The 17,384-nt window shown below is 39.5% G+C and overlaps 1 protein-coding gene across 45 annotated transcripts in view; it reads right to left on the bottom strand.

Annotated features, from left to right (window-relative positions):
• CAMK2D (calcium/calmodulin dependent protein kinase II delta) overlaps nt 1-17,030 on the bottom strand; it is a 265,256-nt gene extending 248,226 nt beyond the window's left edge. For 28 of the 45 annotated variants that reach the window (XM_037897095.2, XM_037897067.2, XM_037897099.2 and 25 more), the window contains exons 1-2: nt 15,626-16,353; nt 14,209-14,303 (exon numbers count right to left, since the gene is read on the bottom strand). In XM_037897095.2, the coding sequence (XP_037753023.1) occupies nt 14,209-14,303; nt 15,626-15,693 (163 nt within the window). In that variant the 5' untranslated portion in view covers nt 15,694-16,353. Of the gene's footprint in view, nt 1-14,208; nt 14,304-15,625 lie in introns of all 45 variants that reach the window. The other 17 variants (XM_043545403.1, XM_043545398.1, XM_037897096.2 and 14 more) reach the window with 11 other exon arrangements.
• Between the last annotated feature and the right edge of the window lie 354 nt (nt 17,031-17,384).

The following is a 17,384-nucleotide window of genomic DNA, read 5'->3' on the forward strand; positions in this document are numbered from 1 at the left end:
TCATGATTTCAGCTATTTAAATCTGAAATTTCATGGTGCTGTCATTGTAGGGGTCCTGACCCAGAAAGGAGTTGTGGGAGGGTCACAAGGCCCACATTGTAGCGGGGGTTGCAGTACTGCTACCCTTACTTCTGGGCTGTTGCTGGCGGTGGTGCCGTTTTCAGAGCTGGGCAGCTGGAGAGTGGTGGCTGCTGGCCAGGAGACCAGCTCTGAAGGCAAAACCACCGCCAGCAGCAGCACAGAAGTGAGGGTGGCAATACCATACCATACCATGCCATTCTCACTTCTGCGCTGCTGCCTGCAGAGCTGGGCCCTCAGTCAGCTGCCGCCATTCTCTGGCTGTCCAGCTTTGAAGGCATGAGCGCAGGAGTAAGAGTGGCACAGTATGGTATTGCCACCCTTACTTCAGCACTGCTGCTGGCGTGGCGGTGGCACTGCCTTCAGAGCTGAGTGCCCGGCCAACAGCCACCGCTCTCCAGCCACCTAGCTCTGAAGGCAGCGCAGAAATAAGAGTGGCAATACCACGACCCCCCTAAAATAACCTTGTGACCCCCTGCAACACCCTTTTGGGTCAGGACCCCCAATCTGAGAAATGCTGGTCTCCCCCATGAAATCTGTATGGTACAGGGTAAAAGCACACACACAGATTTCACGGTCTGTGACGTTTTTTTCATGGCTGTCAATTTGGTAGGGCCCTACTCATTGTTATTCCCCCCAACCCAAGAGCAGGATGGGGAGGAGAAGGAGAAGATGATTCTGGGCCTGATTCTCCTCTCAGTAGACTTTTATACTGGTCTAACTCCACGGATTTTAGTTAAGTCAGTTGAAAAACACCCAAATGACTTCAATAGGCAATGGATCAAGTGCTTACTGTTGCTGTACTCTGAAAGGAAAATCTTCCCCAGGTACAAATCTAGATTCAGTCTCTATGCTTAACTACACAGATATCTGTACTGTCTGAACAAAGCAAATAGCAGCCATACTCATAAGAAGAGCCATACTGCATCAGACCAAAGGTCCATCCAGCCCAGTACCCTCTCTACCAACAGTGGCCAATGCCAGGTGCTCCAAGGGGAGTGAACCTAACAGGTAATGACAAAGTGATCTCTCTCCTGCCATCCATCTCCACCCTCTGACAAACAGAGGCTAGGGACACCATTCCTTACCCATCCTGGCTAATAGCCATTAATGGACTTAACCTCCATGAATGTGTCCAGTTCTCTTTTAAACCCTGTTATAGTCCTAGCCTTCACAACCTCCTCAGGCAAGGAGTTCCACAGGTTGACTGTGCGCTGTGTGAAGAAGAACTTCCTTTTATTTGTTTTAAACCTGCTACACATTAATTTCATTTGGTGGCCCCTAGTTCTTATATTATGGGAACAAGTAAATAACTTTTCTTTATTCACTTTCTCCACACCACTCATGATTTTACATATCTCTATCATATCCCCCCTTAGTCTCCTCTCTTCCAAGCTGAAAAGTCCTAGCCTCTTTAATCTCTCCTCATATGGGACCCATTCCAAACCCCTAATCATTTTAGTTGCCCTTTTCTGAACCTTTTCTAATGTTAGTATATCTTTTTTAGATGAGGGGACCACATCTGTACGCAGTATTCAAGATGCAGGCATCCCATGGATTTATATAAGGGCAATAAGATATTCTCCGTCTTATTCTCTATCCCTTTTTTAATGATTCCTAACATCCTGTTTGCTTTTTTGACTGCCGCTGCACACTTTGTGGATGTCTTCAGAGAACTATCCACGATGACTCCAAGATCTTTCTCCTGATTAGCTGGAGCTAAATTAGCCCCCATCATATTGTATGTATAGTGGGGTTATTTTTTTCCAATGTGCATTACTTTACATTTATCCACATTAAATTTCATTTGCCATTTTGTTGCCCAATCACTTAGTTTTGTGAGATCTTTTTGAAGTTCTTCACAGTCTGCTCTGGTCTTAACTATCTTGAGCAGTTTAGTATCATCTGCAAACTTTGCCACCTCACTGTTTACCCCTTTCTCCAGATCATTTATGAATAAGTTGAATAGGATTGGTCCTAGGACTGACCCTTGGGGAACACCACTAGTAACCCCTCTCCATTCTGAAAATTTACCATTTATTCCTACCCTTTGTTCCCTGTCTTTTAACCAGTTCTCAATCCATGAAAGGGTCTTCCCTCTTATCCCATGACAACGTAATTTACGTAAGAGCCTTTGGTGAGGGACCTTATCAAAGGCTTTCTGGAAATCTAAGTACACTATGTCCACTGGATCCCCCTTGTCCACATGTTGGTTGACCCCCCTCAAAGAACTCTAATAGATTAGTAAGACATCATCTCCCTTTACAGAAACCATGTTGACTTTTACCCAACAATTTATGTTCTTCTATGTGTCTGACAATTTTATTCTTTACTGTTGTTTCAACTAATTTGCCCGGTACGGACGTTAGACTTACCAGTCTGTAATTGTCAGGCTCACCTCTAGTGCCCTTCTTAAATACTGGCATTACATTAGCTATCTTCCAGTCACTGGGTACAGTAGCTGATTTAAAGGACAGGTTACAAACCATAGTTAATAGTTCTGCAATTTCACATCTGAGTTCTTTCAGAACTCTTGGGTGAATGCAATCTGGTCCCAGTGGCTTGTTATTGTTAAGTTTCTCAATTAATTCCAAAACCACCTCTGGTGACACTTCAACCTGTGACAATTCCTCAGATTTGTCTCCTACAAAAGACAGCTCAGGTTTGGAAATCTCCCTAACATCCTCAACCGTGAAGACTGAAGCAAAGAATTCATTTAGTTTTTCTGCGATGACTTTATCCTTTTGTATCTCGATCATCCAAGGGCCTCACTGGTTGTTTAGCAGGCTTCCTGCTTGTGATGTACTTAATAAAATGTTTTTTTACCACCTTCTGAGTTTTTGGCTAGCTGTTCTTCAAACTCCTTTTTGGCTTTTCTTATTACATTTTTATATTTAATTTGGCAGTGTTTATGCTCCTTTCTATTTACCTCACTAGGATTTGACTTCCATTTTCTAAAAGATGCCTTTTTATCTCTCACTGCTTCTTTTACATGGCTGTTAAGCCACAGTGGCTCTTTTTTAGTTCTTTTACTGTGTTCTTTAACTTGGGGTATACATTTAAGTTGAGCCTCTATTATGGCGTCTCTGAAAAATGTCCATGCAGCTTGCAGGGATTTCACTCTAGTCACTGTACCCTTTAAATTCTGTTTAACTAACTTCCTCATTTTTGCATAGTTCCCCTTTCTGAAATTAAATGCCACAGTGTTGAGCTGTTGAGGTGTTCTTCCCACCACAGGAATGTTAAATGTTATTATATTATGGTCACTATTTCCAAGCAGTCTTGTTATAGTTACCTCTTGGGCCAGATCCTGCGCTCCACTCAGGACTAGATAGAGAGTTGCCTCTCCCCTTGTGGGTTCCTGTACCAGCTGCTCCAAGAAGCAGTCATTTAAAGTATCAAGAAATTTTGTCTCTGCATTTCATCCTGAGGTGACATGTACCCAGTCAATATGGGGATAACTGAAATCCCCCACTATTATTGAATTCTTTATTTTGATAGCCTCTCTAATCTCCCTTAGCATTTCATCGTCACTACCACTGTTCTGGTCAGGTGGTCGATAATAGATCCCTACTGTTATATTCTTATTAGAGCATGGAATTACTATCCACAGAGATTCTATGGATAGATGGGGATTCATTTAAGATTTTTATTTTACTCAATACTAATTATTGTGTTTTTCACCATTTATGTCATTTACTTATTTCCATTTCACACATTTTGGACCAAAGAAACAGTCTTGTCAATGTCACATATTATAGTCACTCAGTTCTGCTTTCATGGTATCAAAATATTACAGAAGAACATTTAAATTTAATTAAAAGCTTTTCATTGAAGGTTTTTTAAAGGTAATTAGATTTTTAAAAATATTTCTCAATCATTTGTTAGGTATTATAATTATTTATTTCTTTTCATTTTCTTTATGTATGTGTGTTTGGGTCTAAAAATATTTGACATTCCTTTAAGGAAAAGTTTTTTTAAAAAAGATATTTAACAGGCAAAAAAAAGTACTGTAGGCTAATAACATTCCACTTTAGAAAAGATAAACAGCAAAAGAAAAATATCTTGACTTAGCTTAGCCTGTTTCAATAAACTTTTGAACATAAGCAGCTGAACAGGTAAACTTTAATTAAAAAATGCAAAAAAAGACAGTGTGGTTGTAATATCCTCACATCCAAAGGGCAATCATTATGTTTCCATGATGAAATGATTCCTTGTGTTTTCATGGATAAGGTGTCCTACAAACAGTCAAAACATTTATTGAAAGGTGTTTTCTCCACTGAAATTTACTCAAGCCTTAAGGTATGTAATATCTTGAGAACCCTTTCAAGAAAAGGCAGAAAGCGAATCATCATATGCTGCTGTCAAAGCTGGGTATCATAATCACAAAAGTTCAGTGCTAACTTAGCTGCCTTGCAGCAAATCAAGATAATCTACACTACAGTACAAAATCTTCACTGCAATGCAGTACCACAGTAACCAAGAACTTCTCAGTGATACATTACATTTTGGTTTAGAGTACTGATAAAAATAAGACTGCTTCTTACATTGAAGGATTTGAATAAAATCAGTCAAAAGAACAAAACTATAAGAGAAACAGACTAATTAAAGACACCAAACTCAAAAGAGTGACATCCAGTAAAAAAAACATTCCTGCAAGAAATCTCCCAAACCACAAGAGCACTGGGGTGAGGTTTTACATGCAATACAAATAACTCATAGACCTCCCTTGCCTAATTAAATCACAAACCCATCTCCTGAAGATGTTAAAATGTAAATGAAAGCTTAGACTTGGCAAATCCCATCGGATTGTCAAATATGGATATTATGTAGGTACTCCATTTGTTCCTGCAGCTATATGAATATGCAACGTGACTGACACTGCAGCACCTGCATTCACGTTGCAGAATATTACAAGTAAGCTGTTTCTAATTATAATTAAATCAGGAAAAAAAGTTTTGAAAGCATCTAAAACAGACTTCTTGCTACAGATTGTTTGCTTATGAACTCCATACATTGACAGTTCACATTTTCCATCCTTTATGCTTTGGGATGGAATAATTTTACAGTGTGCATGTGCTGTGCTTATCAATTACATTAAATGGAGTGATTCTGAGAGCTAATTTCAATACAGTCTACATCTTGGTCATAGTTAACATCTGTCTGAAAATGAATTTCCGATGCACCCTAAAATTTTTGGTTTTGCATCAAAGCTAGATAGATAGCACAGTAATGCTAGCTGGTAATTTTAACCTGACTTCTGCTGACAGATGTAACAAGGCAGATAGATGATGGATCTGAACACGGAAACAAAACAGACAAAAAACTGTGTTACAAAAAAGGAAAAGAATTATCAGCTTCCTATCTTGGTACACTTGGTTTTTGGTCAAACCAAACACTTGGTTTTTGGTCAAACCTCAAGCCAAATTATTGCTGATTTGTCTAGAACTGATCAGCAAAAGATACATGGCAGACTGGACCTCATCAATTTCAACAGCAAGCCTGGCTCCAATTTCAAAGTGACTGCACAAATATACAGAAATTCATATCAAATGGATGAAAGATACTTCTGCTGGGAAGTTAGAGTCAGTATAACGACTTGGTGCAGTGTTATGAAAATAAAATTACACCTCATACAAAGAGAAATTTCCTTTATGGTTGCCATCAAAATATCAATACTGTTACTTTTCTATTATTAATAAGCTTTATTTTATTTAAAATTCTTTTTAATTTGATAATTTTTTAACCAAACTTGCCTAATACTTTAAGTTATCATCACAGTTCTCTGTGAAATACTTAGTATTCAAGAAAGGTAATACTGAAAGCAGAAGTTTCATAGGTTGCCTCAGACCACCAGCTAAAGCAAAGGAGATTTCTACCAAATACAAAACAGATGCACTGTTGTATGGACAGATCTCTAATGAGCTGAGTAGGCCTTCACATTTAGACAGCCTTCTATCCCTTTAAAATAATGGCAAGGTAATTTCTAATCCTAATGTTGAGTTGTTTTTCCTAGTCTGATTTTAGTTGTAATTCTAACCACATTCTTTAATTTTCCTTTAAATGAAAGAGAAAATGAGTTTGAAGTTATTTTAAATGTTTGCAACTAGCCAAAAAAGGCTGAACAGATGAAAACATTTTTTTTTAATTAGGACACTAAGTATCACAGCTCTGCAGGCACTAGCTTTTCTGCTCCAGAGACCCAAGTTCTAAGCTAGACTTAGTCAACAGGTGGAAACAAGCTTTGTCACTCATTTTCTCATAAAAAACTACCACAGAACATAGCACAATTCACTATGTTTGGCAGTTTCCACTCAAGAGAGGCCCAAGACTGGAATAACAAAAGCATTACAAGTCAAGGCTGAGGTGCATTCGCAAAGCTGCATGGAGGAAATATGCACAGGTCTTAACTATACTTGGCAGGAGCCAGTGCTTTCAGCCAGTATCACTTTCATGAGCACCAAATTCACTCACATGTTAAATACCTTGCACTGGAGCTGACAACTTCTTTAGTAACTTCCAATCAAATATAACACAAAATAGCAGAGTTACAAGTCTCATATGAAGAGGTAGACAAAGCTACTGAACCTCAAACATAGGAGAATGGACGGGCGGCACTACAATGGAAAAAAAACAAGTTGCAGAGTGGGTGGGACTACAGTAAACAAAACCTTCTCACAAAAGGCAACATCTGCTCAGGCTGGTATTACATAAATAAAGGCTCTGGTGCACAAAACATTTCTAGTAATACTCAGATTAGAGTGAGAGGAACAGATATTATATATATTCTCACACACACACAAACTAAAACATTTACAAGAATAAACAGACGGATTGGATTTATGTAGCTCTCCAATAGGAAGCAGATGTTCCATTCACCTTCAAAGCATGATTAATTTAAAATAAACAGTTAAACAAAAGGGCTATCACCTTCAACATGAGTATGTATTGTACGTGTCCTTCATCCAATAAAGTTAGGAAGTGGTTATGCTTTTCTATAATACTTTACAATCCTCAAATTGTCCTTACGAAGTATCCCACAAATGATAAGTAACTGCATATGAAGAAGGATATAGGACCCTGACGAAATAAAACCCAGAGGTACCAGTAAGATCCACTCAAGATACCTATCCTACATATCTGAGGGTGCTCAAATAAAGGTAGGTAAATGATATCATTTTGCTTATGTTTGCCTGTGCAAATAAAATAATTTGGTTTACATTTTTTTAATCTGTCAGAATCACCAGGCTGTCAAAGCAGGTGTTTTTAGGTTACAGGAAGAGGATATGTTTTTACCCTGCCCTTCAAGCCACAGTGCATCAGAAAAGCAGCTAACGTGGAAGGACTTGGAATAATAAGCATGAAATAAGAGTAGTAAGAATGGCTACTACATGCCAATCATGATTGGGAAAGAGTAATGTATCACTACCTCTTATCTGCACACCTAACACCTCTTCTTGTCTCATTAGACTATTGCTTTTATTTTTCATTTTCAATAAACTTGTTCATTTTAAAACCTAAATCAGATGGATAACGATCAAGAATTCACATAAGCATCTGCCTAATTTTAAATCAATAGGAGAACTAACATGTTAAAAATAGGCAATGTATTTAAGTACCTTACTGAACTGGGGCCTCAAATCACAATAGGCATAAAATACTGTACATTATTTTGTATACTAAAGAACCAAATAAAATAAAAACATACAATAAAATTGAAAATGTTTAATATTGTTCTTGTTCCCTTATTTTCACACTTTAAGACAATAATTAACATATTACAGTACATCATATTCATATGAACATATTGTAAAACACACACAAGTAATACTTCAGATACACAGAACATATTAGAGAGGTTTGCAGACTTGATATAAAAAATAATAAAAACAAAGAAAAAAGGTTTCAAAAAAGTAACCGGGAGAACACCAAGAGACTGTGGAAGAGCAAGTAACATGGGTGCTTTGATTCCTGGTTTTCAGAATACTATTAAAAGATTACTAACTAATGGCCCCATTGTGAAAATAGTTACTATTGACTATATCTCTTTATTCCTGCTTGTAGCCCTACTGAAGTCATTGGGGATTATGCATGGGAGTACATATATGTGCAGTAGCAACTGTGAACAGGACTGGGCACTTAATTTTTTTTCCTGTTAAAAGTGTTTTGTTTTAAGAATAGCTTTTGCTTTGAAATTTGATTTGAATTTAAGCAAAATACATTCAGTGAACAAATTCTCGACGAAAACAGAAGACAGGAAAAATATATTTATGTTCCAAAATCAACATGGAGATTTAGAAACTGTACATTATGGGGAATTCAAGATGAAGACCTCAGTGCCTAGCTCTCTTCCCTCTTATGTTGAGTGAATCTGAAGTAACTCCAGTGAAGTAACTGGAGTTACTCTGACATAAAACCAGCAAAGTCTACAGTGGAAGGGAAGGAAAGAAAGAACAAGTCACCCTTGAATAACTCCCTCTGGCTGACTCATTAGTGGAAGGAACCTACTCATGAGAAGATGGGTCAGAGGCCCAGTTCAAGCCCCAGGAAGTAATGGAATAGAATGAAAAAACAGGGAGATCCCAGACAATGTTCCTTCTCTCCCCAAAAAGTTCTTCAAGCAACAAGGTGTAACTGATTATCATTTCCTGTCATCTTAAAGAAAACGCTGAAAGGGAAACACATTTAATACATGAGAGAAAACATGTTACCAATCAACATATAATTAAGGTGAGAAACAGACCTCCACAAGACTTTACTGAAGCAAATGGCTGAGAGCCCAATTCTATGGACCTTGCACATACAAAACTGACATTTGCTTCACAAGAGCAGGCCCAGAGGGGTTTTTTGTTTGTTTAATTATAGACAACATTATGAATAAGAATAGCATCCAGTTATGCTAAAATTACAAAGATAGAAGTCTAAATTTTATTAATTCTTGTGCTTCAGGGTTACGCTCATCACCTGCTAGGGTCAGAACGAAATTTTCCCTAAGGTACATAGTATTGCACTGTTGGGTGCATTACTGCAGTTTTCTGGATTCCTGCAAAGCATACAGCATTAATAGAGACAATATATCAGAGGGGTAGCCGTGTTAGTCTAGATCTGTAAAAGCGGCAAAGAGTCCTATGGCACTGTGACTAAACGGACCACTAGTCTGTAGTGGCATGGTAATTTCTCTCTCTTTGCCATAAAAAAATATGCTGAAAAATACCATCTTATATGGTTCACATTTCCATTTATCTCCCTACAGTATTTTAAACAACTTTATGGTTCATGAAATGTTCCACATGGATAGATTTATAGATGGAAATACCCTAGCCACACAGCAAAATTCCTCAGAGTCTCCGAACAAAATATTGTTCCAAAGGGTGAGAGTGCCTCTTCAGTCTCCATGCAAATCACAGGTAGTTGAAAGAATCTGCAATTGGCGTGGTCACCTGTGACATTTCCTTGCACATGGGGACCCTTCAGTGAATAAAGTACAGGAAACATCAGTGAAGCACTTCTCTCTTTCATAAAATAGAAAGATACTAAGAGTGGAGAGGAGGCCAAATGAGAAGACAATAAGTAACCAGCAGAAACCTCCAAGGATCTGACCCAAAGCCCTATGAAACTAATTGCAAGTCTCTCACTGATGTCAGTGGACTTTGGATCAGGTGACGGGTATGGAAAGAATGGAATGGATAACTCCTATGGGTTCCTGTATCTGCCCTACAAATATGTATGCTTGCCACAGATAGTTGCTCACCTTTCTGCTGCAATGACCAAAGGGTTGGGTGGGGTATTTTTTGGCAACATGGACAAAGGCACACTAGGAACTGGACAGTACCATCGAGTGATCATCAGAAGGCAAGTACTTTTGGTCACTACAGATCTGGTGCAAGTTCAGATGAGTTAAATGACTGCATATAATGAACAATCTGCTGAGCACACCGATTTCTGTTCCTTTTCAATCCAATTAGAGAGAATATGTCAAAAGTACAATGGTTGCCAAAATCTTTCATATTTTCGTATTGTCCGTGAAACACATACACTGTAATTGGAGATTAAGACCTCGATCCTGCAATGGGATCTGCATAGGCAGAGGATCCATCCACACAGAGCTCATGGTAGGGTTAAAGCCACAATTCTTTCTCTTTCAAAAAAGAAAAAAAGAAGAGGTTGAAAGATAAAAATAAACGCTATTAAGTTTTGTCTTTTTTTTTTTTTTTTTAAAGTTTGATGCATAACAGGGCAAGGCTGAATAAAATAATATTTTAGAATAGCAAACTTTATTCTTCCTAACTATATACCCATAAATAGGACAGCCTCTGCAAATAACAAAACCAAGGCTTAATGAAAAGTAATAGAATATATATAAGATTAAGCCTAGTACAATGCAAAAGCAGCACAGATATATTGCTTTATGCTATTACTTTTCCATACACTTGCCAACTCTTCCACTTTCTTTCAGGGCTCTACTTTCCTGCAGTATGTTCATGCTCCTAGTTTATTAAGAACGTGTTCTTCTGATACAAATGACCAACTGTTTATTTTCTAACAATACCAATCTGAATTAATTATCTCTTCATTCTTCATTAAAGTTTAACAACTTACAAAAACCACAATTTGTATATGAAGCGTGACATTTTTAAATGAAAAGAGGAACTTCTATATGTTCCTACTGAAATGTTAGTTAACTAACACAAAAATTGTTCATAAAAGGCATCTCTACAATGAAAGGCTATACTTCTATTATTGTTTAAGAACAACAAATCAAGAGAGAACCATGGAACTGATGACATTTCTACCTACCTGTTATCAATATTATAGAAAACCATGCATTTAAAATCAACTTCTTTATTTAAAAAAAAAATCTAACTTTAAACAATAGTACTTTTTCTATTGTAATTTGGATTAGTTAGGTATGTGACCACATTCCAAATATATGAAATCTGTCATCAATTTAAAACACAAACTTAGTTTTGAAAACGAGAGCAGTAGAAATGCAAAGTGTTGTGCAGAAGACCCCCAAAAACAAACAAACAAATGAAAAAGAACATGCAGCACTTTAAACACAACAGTGTTTTGAAACTCCTTTGTAAAGATTTAATCATGCAGGGAAACTATGAAGAAAGTGCAAATCCAGACAGCTTTGTATGACCAGATCAATATTTCACATTGGGAGGACTATGAATCTAAGTGTTCAAATATACTCAAAGAAAACATACATGGGAAAGAGCTGTTTGACTAGGCAACACTGACTGAAACCCAGAACTAAGAATATTAATACTGTTTGAAATAAACTTAGTAAAATATAATCAAAGTTTTGATTATTCCATATCATTTGTTAAAATACCTCTTCAATATTTCAAGCAAAAGTCTTACTGAACACTATGTGAATTTAGTGAACTACACCAAAGAGAGCCACTCACCATACATGAAATTCACCTCAGCACAGAGTACCTTGTACGTACCCCGTGCACTGGGATGAAGTTAACTTTATGAACTGTCCATTAGAATTACAACAATAGCATATTCTGTATGATTTAATACACCGGTGAATTATCGTATGAACCCATGAAAGTCAATGGCTCCATCTCACAATGAAAAACATGTCAAGATGTGACAAGAATTAAATAATGGTGTGATTTCAAATACTATCTAACCTACAATCTGTAAACCCATTATCAGTTATCCAAATTAAAATGTATCACAGTTTGATGCTATATAACATATAGCTTCTATATCATAAGAAATATCTGAAGACAGAGAAATTGGAAGCATGCTTTTAAATAAACTACAAATGGTTAGGGTCATAAGTACATTTTTTCTAACCTGACGCATGCTTATTGATTACTGTTTCATATCTGGAGCTATTTACCTGACAAAATACCCAGTACACTGAGTCTATGTAATTATATGTATACTGTGTGTATGTGTAGATATACACATACATACACACACACACACACTCAATAGAAAACAATTTCTCATGTATGTTAATACCCTCACTATATGGACCATACAACTGCAATAGAAAAGAAAGCAAAACTTCCTACTAGCAATTTTTGAAGAGTTCTGTAAAAACTAGCTCTGTGAAAGTTGCCTGATCATGACCAAACTATTTGTGCAAATTTGTACAGGCAGAGCTGGACAGTTAGTATTCCCTACCCCTATAATACTCACTTAAATCCACTGACAATATATCATGTATACACACATGTGTATGTAAGGAAAATGACATGCCCGCAATCTATTATTCAGGTTTAAATTTTAAATCCATAAAAGTAAGGGAACTCCGAGTTGAATTCTTGGGTACCAGGAATGCAGAAATCCGAGATCTGTGTATGATGTTATACTGCATACTGCGTTCTCAATTTCTTTGGTGAAATTCCACTTAAATTAAAAGACTACACCAAAGATGAATTTGGTCACGTATGTGCTGCAATGTCTAGATAAAATTGTGTAAGAAAAGTGCAAAGTAGAAGCATTTACTGTGTCCTGTGCTGCTTTTAGGAGTTTAAGGCAGACTCTTAAAATTTACTTTAATAAATGTTATAGTTTCTTCACTGTAACACATATATTTAAAATCGTAATATATATGTGATACATTCAAACCATAATTCATTAACAATCCAGTGTTGATTCCATTGCAGTCTCTCGTGTCAAGGGGGACTTAATTTTTTAAATATTTATCTGTTTTAAATGTCAATATTTTGGCTAATTTTCTTTTAAATATCCAAACTAACAGATCAACATTTTCAACTGATATAGAAAAAATAACTGAAAATCAAAATGTATTTTTAAGTAAAAAAAAGTTCTCAAATCACAAACTTCCATTTTATTTACTTTCCTCACCCCTCCATTAAAAAAATAAGCCAAATCCTAAAAATGAACAGACTCATTAGAAATATGGTTTTATAAAACTAAAAGGAAAAAAATAACTCTCTCATACATTAAGAGCCTGAAGACAAGAGGTAGTGAAAAGTTAACTTTTACAATCCTGTTACTGAGCTGAAAATAAGATTATATAACGCAAAATGTTGAATGATCCCCAGCTGTTAGAGCAGCATTAAAAGTTACAGCTATGCCACCATATATTAGAAGTATTCTTTTATATATTTATTAAATGAATTAATGAAATCAGAGTGCTGTTTATATACAATGCTCCCCTTGTATAAAACATAAACCAAGCCACAAAGGCAGGTTTACACACTGACACTGTTTACTCATTTCCATGCTCATCACAATACCATAAATTCACATGAAAGTAAAGATAATGTCAACACAGAATAATCCTTAATCCCTAACATCCTCGTACAAGCATGTTAGTCTGGATTTACCAAACAGTAAGTATAAGGCCTATTTTCAGCAGTCCTAACACACAGCAAATATATAGTTTCTTTAATGTGGTGTAAACACACAACCAGTGAATATCTAGATATAGATACAAACAGCTGTAAAATACATACTCAGATATATACCACATAAGGAAAATACAAATAAAAGGAAAAGAAAATGTGTGCATGATAGAAATAACAATACAAATGCTTCACTTAAACATCACTACTTGGTACACAAATAGTTATTTTATAAAATGTCTACCCTATTACACTACATTTTCATTTGAAAAACTGTATGTGCAGCAGATCAGATTTTTTTCTAAAGGTGTTCACTGTTAAATATGGCTTGATTAATTATGTTGATATTTAAATATAATGGAAGAATGTTATTCAATTAAGATTTGAGCAAATTTTTCTTCATAAAAATTAGAGTGAGAGAGCATTTTCTCAAAAAATAATAAAAGAAAATGACATTCCAGGCTGTTATTCTAACTCTCTCACACACAAAGCTGAAAAGCAGATTTGCATCTTTAAAAAAATGCTCTAGAATTTGTACATCTTTCCTTTTAGCATGGTAGAGCAGTAATCTCATATCTAAGCACTGTCGGTCAGTGAAAGATTACTTTACAACATGGAAAATCTAACCAGTATTTTAGAAAAATGGAAAATATACGGAGAAAAAATAAAATATCTACTCAGTGTACACAAGCTTAGATATAGTACTATTTTAAACAAGAAAAAAGAAGAGGGGGAGAGGAATCGAGAGAGAGACACTGAAAATACTGGGTTGAAAAATACCCACCTCTAGCAGACAGCTTTTTGGTGTTGATAATTTTGGCAGCATACTCCTGTCCTGCAGGAATTTTCACACATCTTCTCACCACTGAGAACGCCCCCCTGAAAACCAGTAACCAGACAAACATCAATACAAGGGCTGTAATACTGGATAATGGTTCTAATAATTTGAGTTTTTTAACTGATTTGATTGAAACGCATAATGTCAATACAGGAGATAGGAAAATGAGCACAAAATGGCAATCATTACTCATTTTATAGATAACAACAGTAAATTGGATTTAAAATACAAGTGAGCACAAGTCGTATCATTAAACAGTTTAAATATATGTACACAGCAAATTATAAGCAATGGCATTTACACACCGGAAACGTGAACATTTTTACAGTTCCCTGCCTCAAAAGCCTCAAATGCTGTGTGACTACCTTACAGGCAGCAAAAAAGTGTGAAAAACGAAACAAACTCTGTGTAAAAATTTCACCTCCAGCTCTGTCAACATGGCGATTGTATTTAATTAAATTTAAACACTGAGCCCATTTGTGTGACTAGGAAGTACATCTTAATGAATACAGCGCTACACGGGGACATTCCTACTCCTTGCAGAAAAGGAGCATTTGAATTAGATAGCTGTTTACGACATACTCTCCATGTTTTTAATACCAAATGGCATCCCCACAAGCCTTTTCAAGTCATTTACATAAAGAAATGACACAGCAATGAATTCACAAATTAAAAAAAAAATCAGAGAGAAACTGGAGACTGAGCAATAGTTAATTTCAGGTCTGAACAATACACAGCCAGCCAGCTTCTTTGTAAACAATGGATCTATGAACGTCTGGGTGTATTTTCGAGTGTCTAAATAAACCGCACAGCTTTTCTGATCGTGGACATGAAAAACACAAAAGCACACCATGCTCTGGGCAGAGCTTTCTCTGACATTAAGATCGAAAAGAACAGTCTTTCATAAATAACAAGAGGAGGGCAGGGGAGGGGGCAAGCTACATTCACGCAGGGTCGCCCTCCCTCCCGTTTAAAAGTGCTGGTTGCAAACTATACTGTATACCCAGCTGAACTTTCCCCATCAATAAACGTGGCACCGAATTGTATCAAGTATAAAACAGACACGCATGCAAAACAGAAGCAACTGTGTCGGAAAAAATATGAATTTATTATCTAGATACGTGCATAGAGCTGAATCCTCCCTCCCCCATGACAGCTCCAACTGCAGAGATCAGCAATGCACTAAGTCTCCTTTGCAAAGGATCTGAGACAACAGCCAGCCTGACACCCCTCCTCCCCCTTCATTTTACACCCAAACAATAGCCCCCTCTTTGCCCAGCCTTGATCTGTCAAACCACCTCCCCTGCCCCCAACCGAAAGACCCTTTCCCGGCACAATGTGCAGCGGCCGCCAGGTCTCTTACTTTCCAAGCTCCTCGAAGAGCTGGTACTCGTCGGTGAACCTGGTGCAGGTAGGGGTTGAAGCCATCATGAGTCCAGGCTGCTCCTGCCGGTACCTCGGAGGAAGAGAGGGGCTGGGAAGAGCGGGGACGGAAAGGAGGCGAGACGGGAGAGAAGACGCGCTGCTTCTCCTCCTCCTCCGCCTCCCGGCGAGTCGGTGTCACCCTCGCTGGCTTCTTTACTTTCTTACCGGATGGTTTGATGGGGCTGGTCGGGAGGGGAGCTCCACGCCTCTCCGCGAGCTACCTTGCCGCTCTTCCGCCGCGCGGAGCTGCTCCCCCTCTCCGCTTTTTGGTTCGTGCAGATTTGCTCCCCACCGGTCAGCGCACAGCGGGAAACTGACGGCAAAAGGGAAACCAAAACCTGCGGGGAGAGCGGGAAGGCGAGCGGCAGCAAAGCCAGCCGTGAAGAAGACTAACACGGGGGGGTGGGTGGCTGGACGGAGGAGGAGGAGGAGGAGAACTGGAACCCAGCAGCAGCCCCGGTCCCCTCCGCCTCTGCTCCGCGGCGGGGCTGTGCGCTAGCCCGGAGGGCAGCCGGGCTGTACGGGGGCTCCGCGGCTCGTCCGGCCGCCGCTACTGACAGCAGCAGCGCAGAGCTGAGGAGGAAGGGGGCAGCCTGAGTTGAAGAAATATCTGGGGGGGGGGGGGGTCTTTCGCCTCCTGCGGCAGCTGCCTCTCCCTTCTCCCTCCCTCTCTCTGTAGCACAGCTCCCTCTAGCGGCGGCCGCGCACACGCGGGGGAAAGCGGCGCTCGCGTGGCCTTCCACGGAAGACAGTCTCTGCGGCCGCCTGCTTGCTCAAACGAGCGGGCGGCCGCGGCACCCCCCCTCCCTTCCCGCCTCTCTCTTTCTCTCTTTTTTTTTTTTTTTTTTGGCAGGGCTCCCACCGTGGGAGCCGGGCACGTTTTGTGCACAAGCAGCGGGGAGATGGGTGAATGTCTCATTCAAACACCAACCCTCCCCGCCCCGCGGCAGAGGCTGGGCATCAGCCTAACCCAGAAGGACGAGATCGGGGAGGGCGGGTGCAGCTCTGCTTTGTGTGCCAGGACTGGAGTAAAGCCTGCTGCAAGCTGCACAGTTGCATGCTACGCCGGCTGCTCAGCCTCAGCCAGCCAGCAAAGAGGCACGTGGGTCCACTCAAGAGCTGAGGGACAATCTGCATGACCCCCGCCCACGGGGTGACAGCTGCGCACTGCCAGCGCACGGTTCCCCTCCCGCCCCAACGCCCGCGCGCGGCTGCAGCGCCCCTTCGGAGCAGCGAACGCTGCCTCCCCTCCCGCCCATCACTGCATCCGCCCTTCGCTGAGTTCCGTTCTGTAGCGTCATCATCGACACACTCTCTGGGTACGTTCCAGGCAGCCTCCTTGCGGCTACGGGCAGCCAAGAGAGGCGTGCAGCTTCTCGCGAGATTTCTCTTCTGGTTGGGGCGGGGCAGGAGCGAGTGAGCTGCCTCACGAGATTAGCAGCTGCTCCCCGGTGTCACTGGACCTGTGGGTTTAGCGCAGCGGGAAAGCTGGTGGGGGAGTGTCTACGTGCAGGGAGAGCAGGTACCCGTGCAGGGAGAGGTCTGTGCATATAGACACAGTACCTTTCCCCACTGCTGTAGCCTACACAATCCCCTGGACACTTCTTTGTAGTTTTCCCAGCTCCAGCGACTCCCCCAACACTGGGAATCTGGTTTATCATCTGGTGTATTGTGGATAGTGCTGGTAGCAGTATGGT

This window comes from Chelonia mydas, chromosome 4 (assembly GCF_015237465.2).
Source record: "Chelonia mydas isolate rCheMyd1 chromosome 4, rCheMyd1.pri.v2, whole genome shotgun sequence".
NCBI lineage: Eukaryota > Metazoa > Chordata > Testudines > Cheloniidae > Chelonia > Chelonia mydas.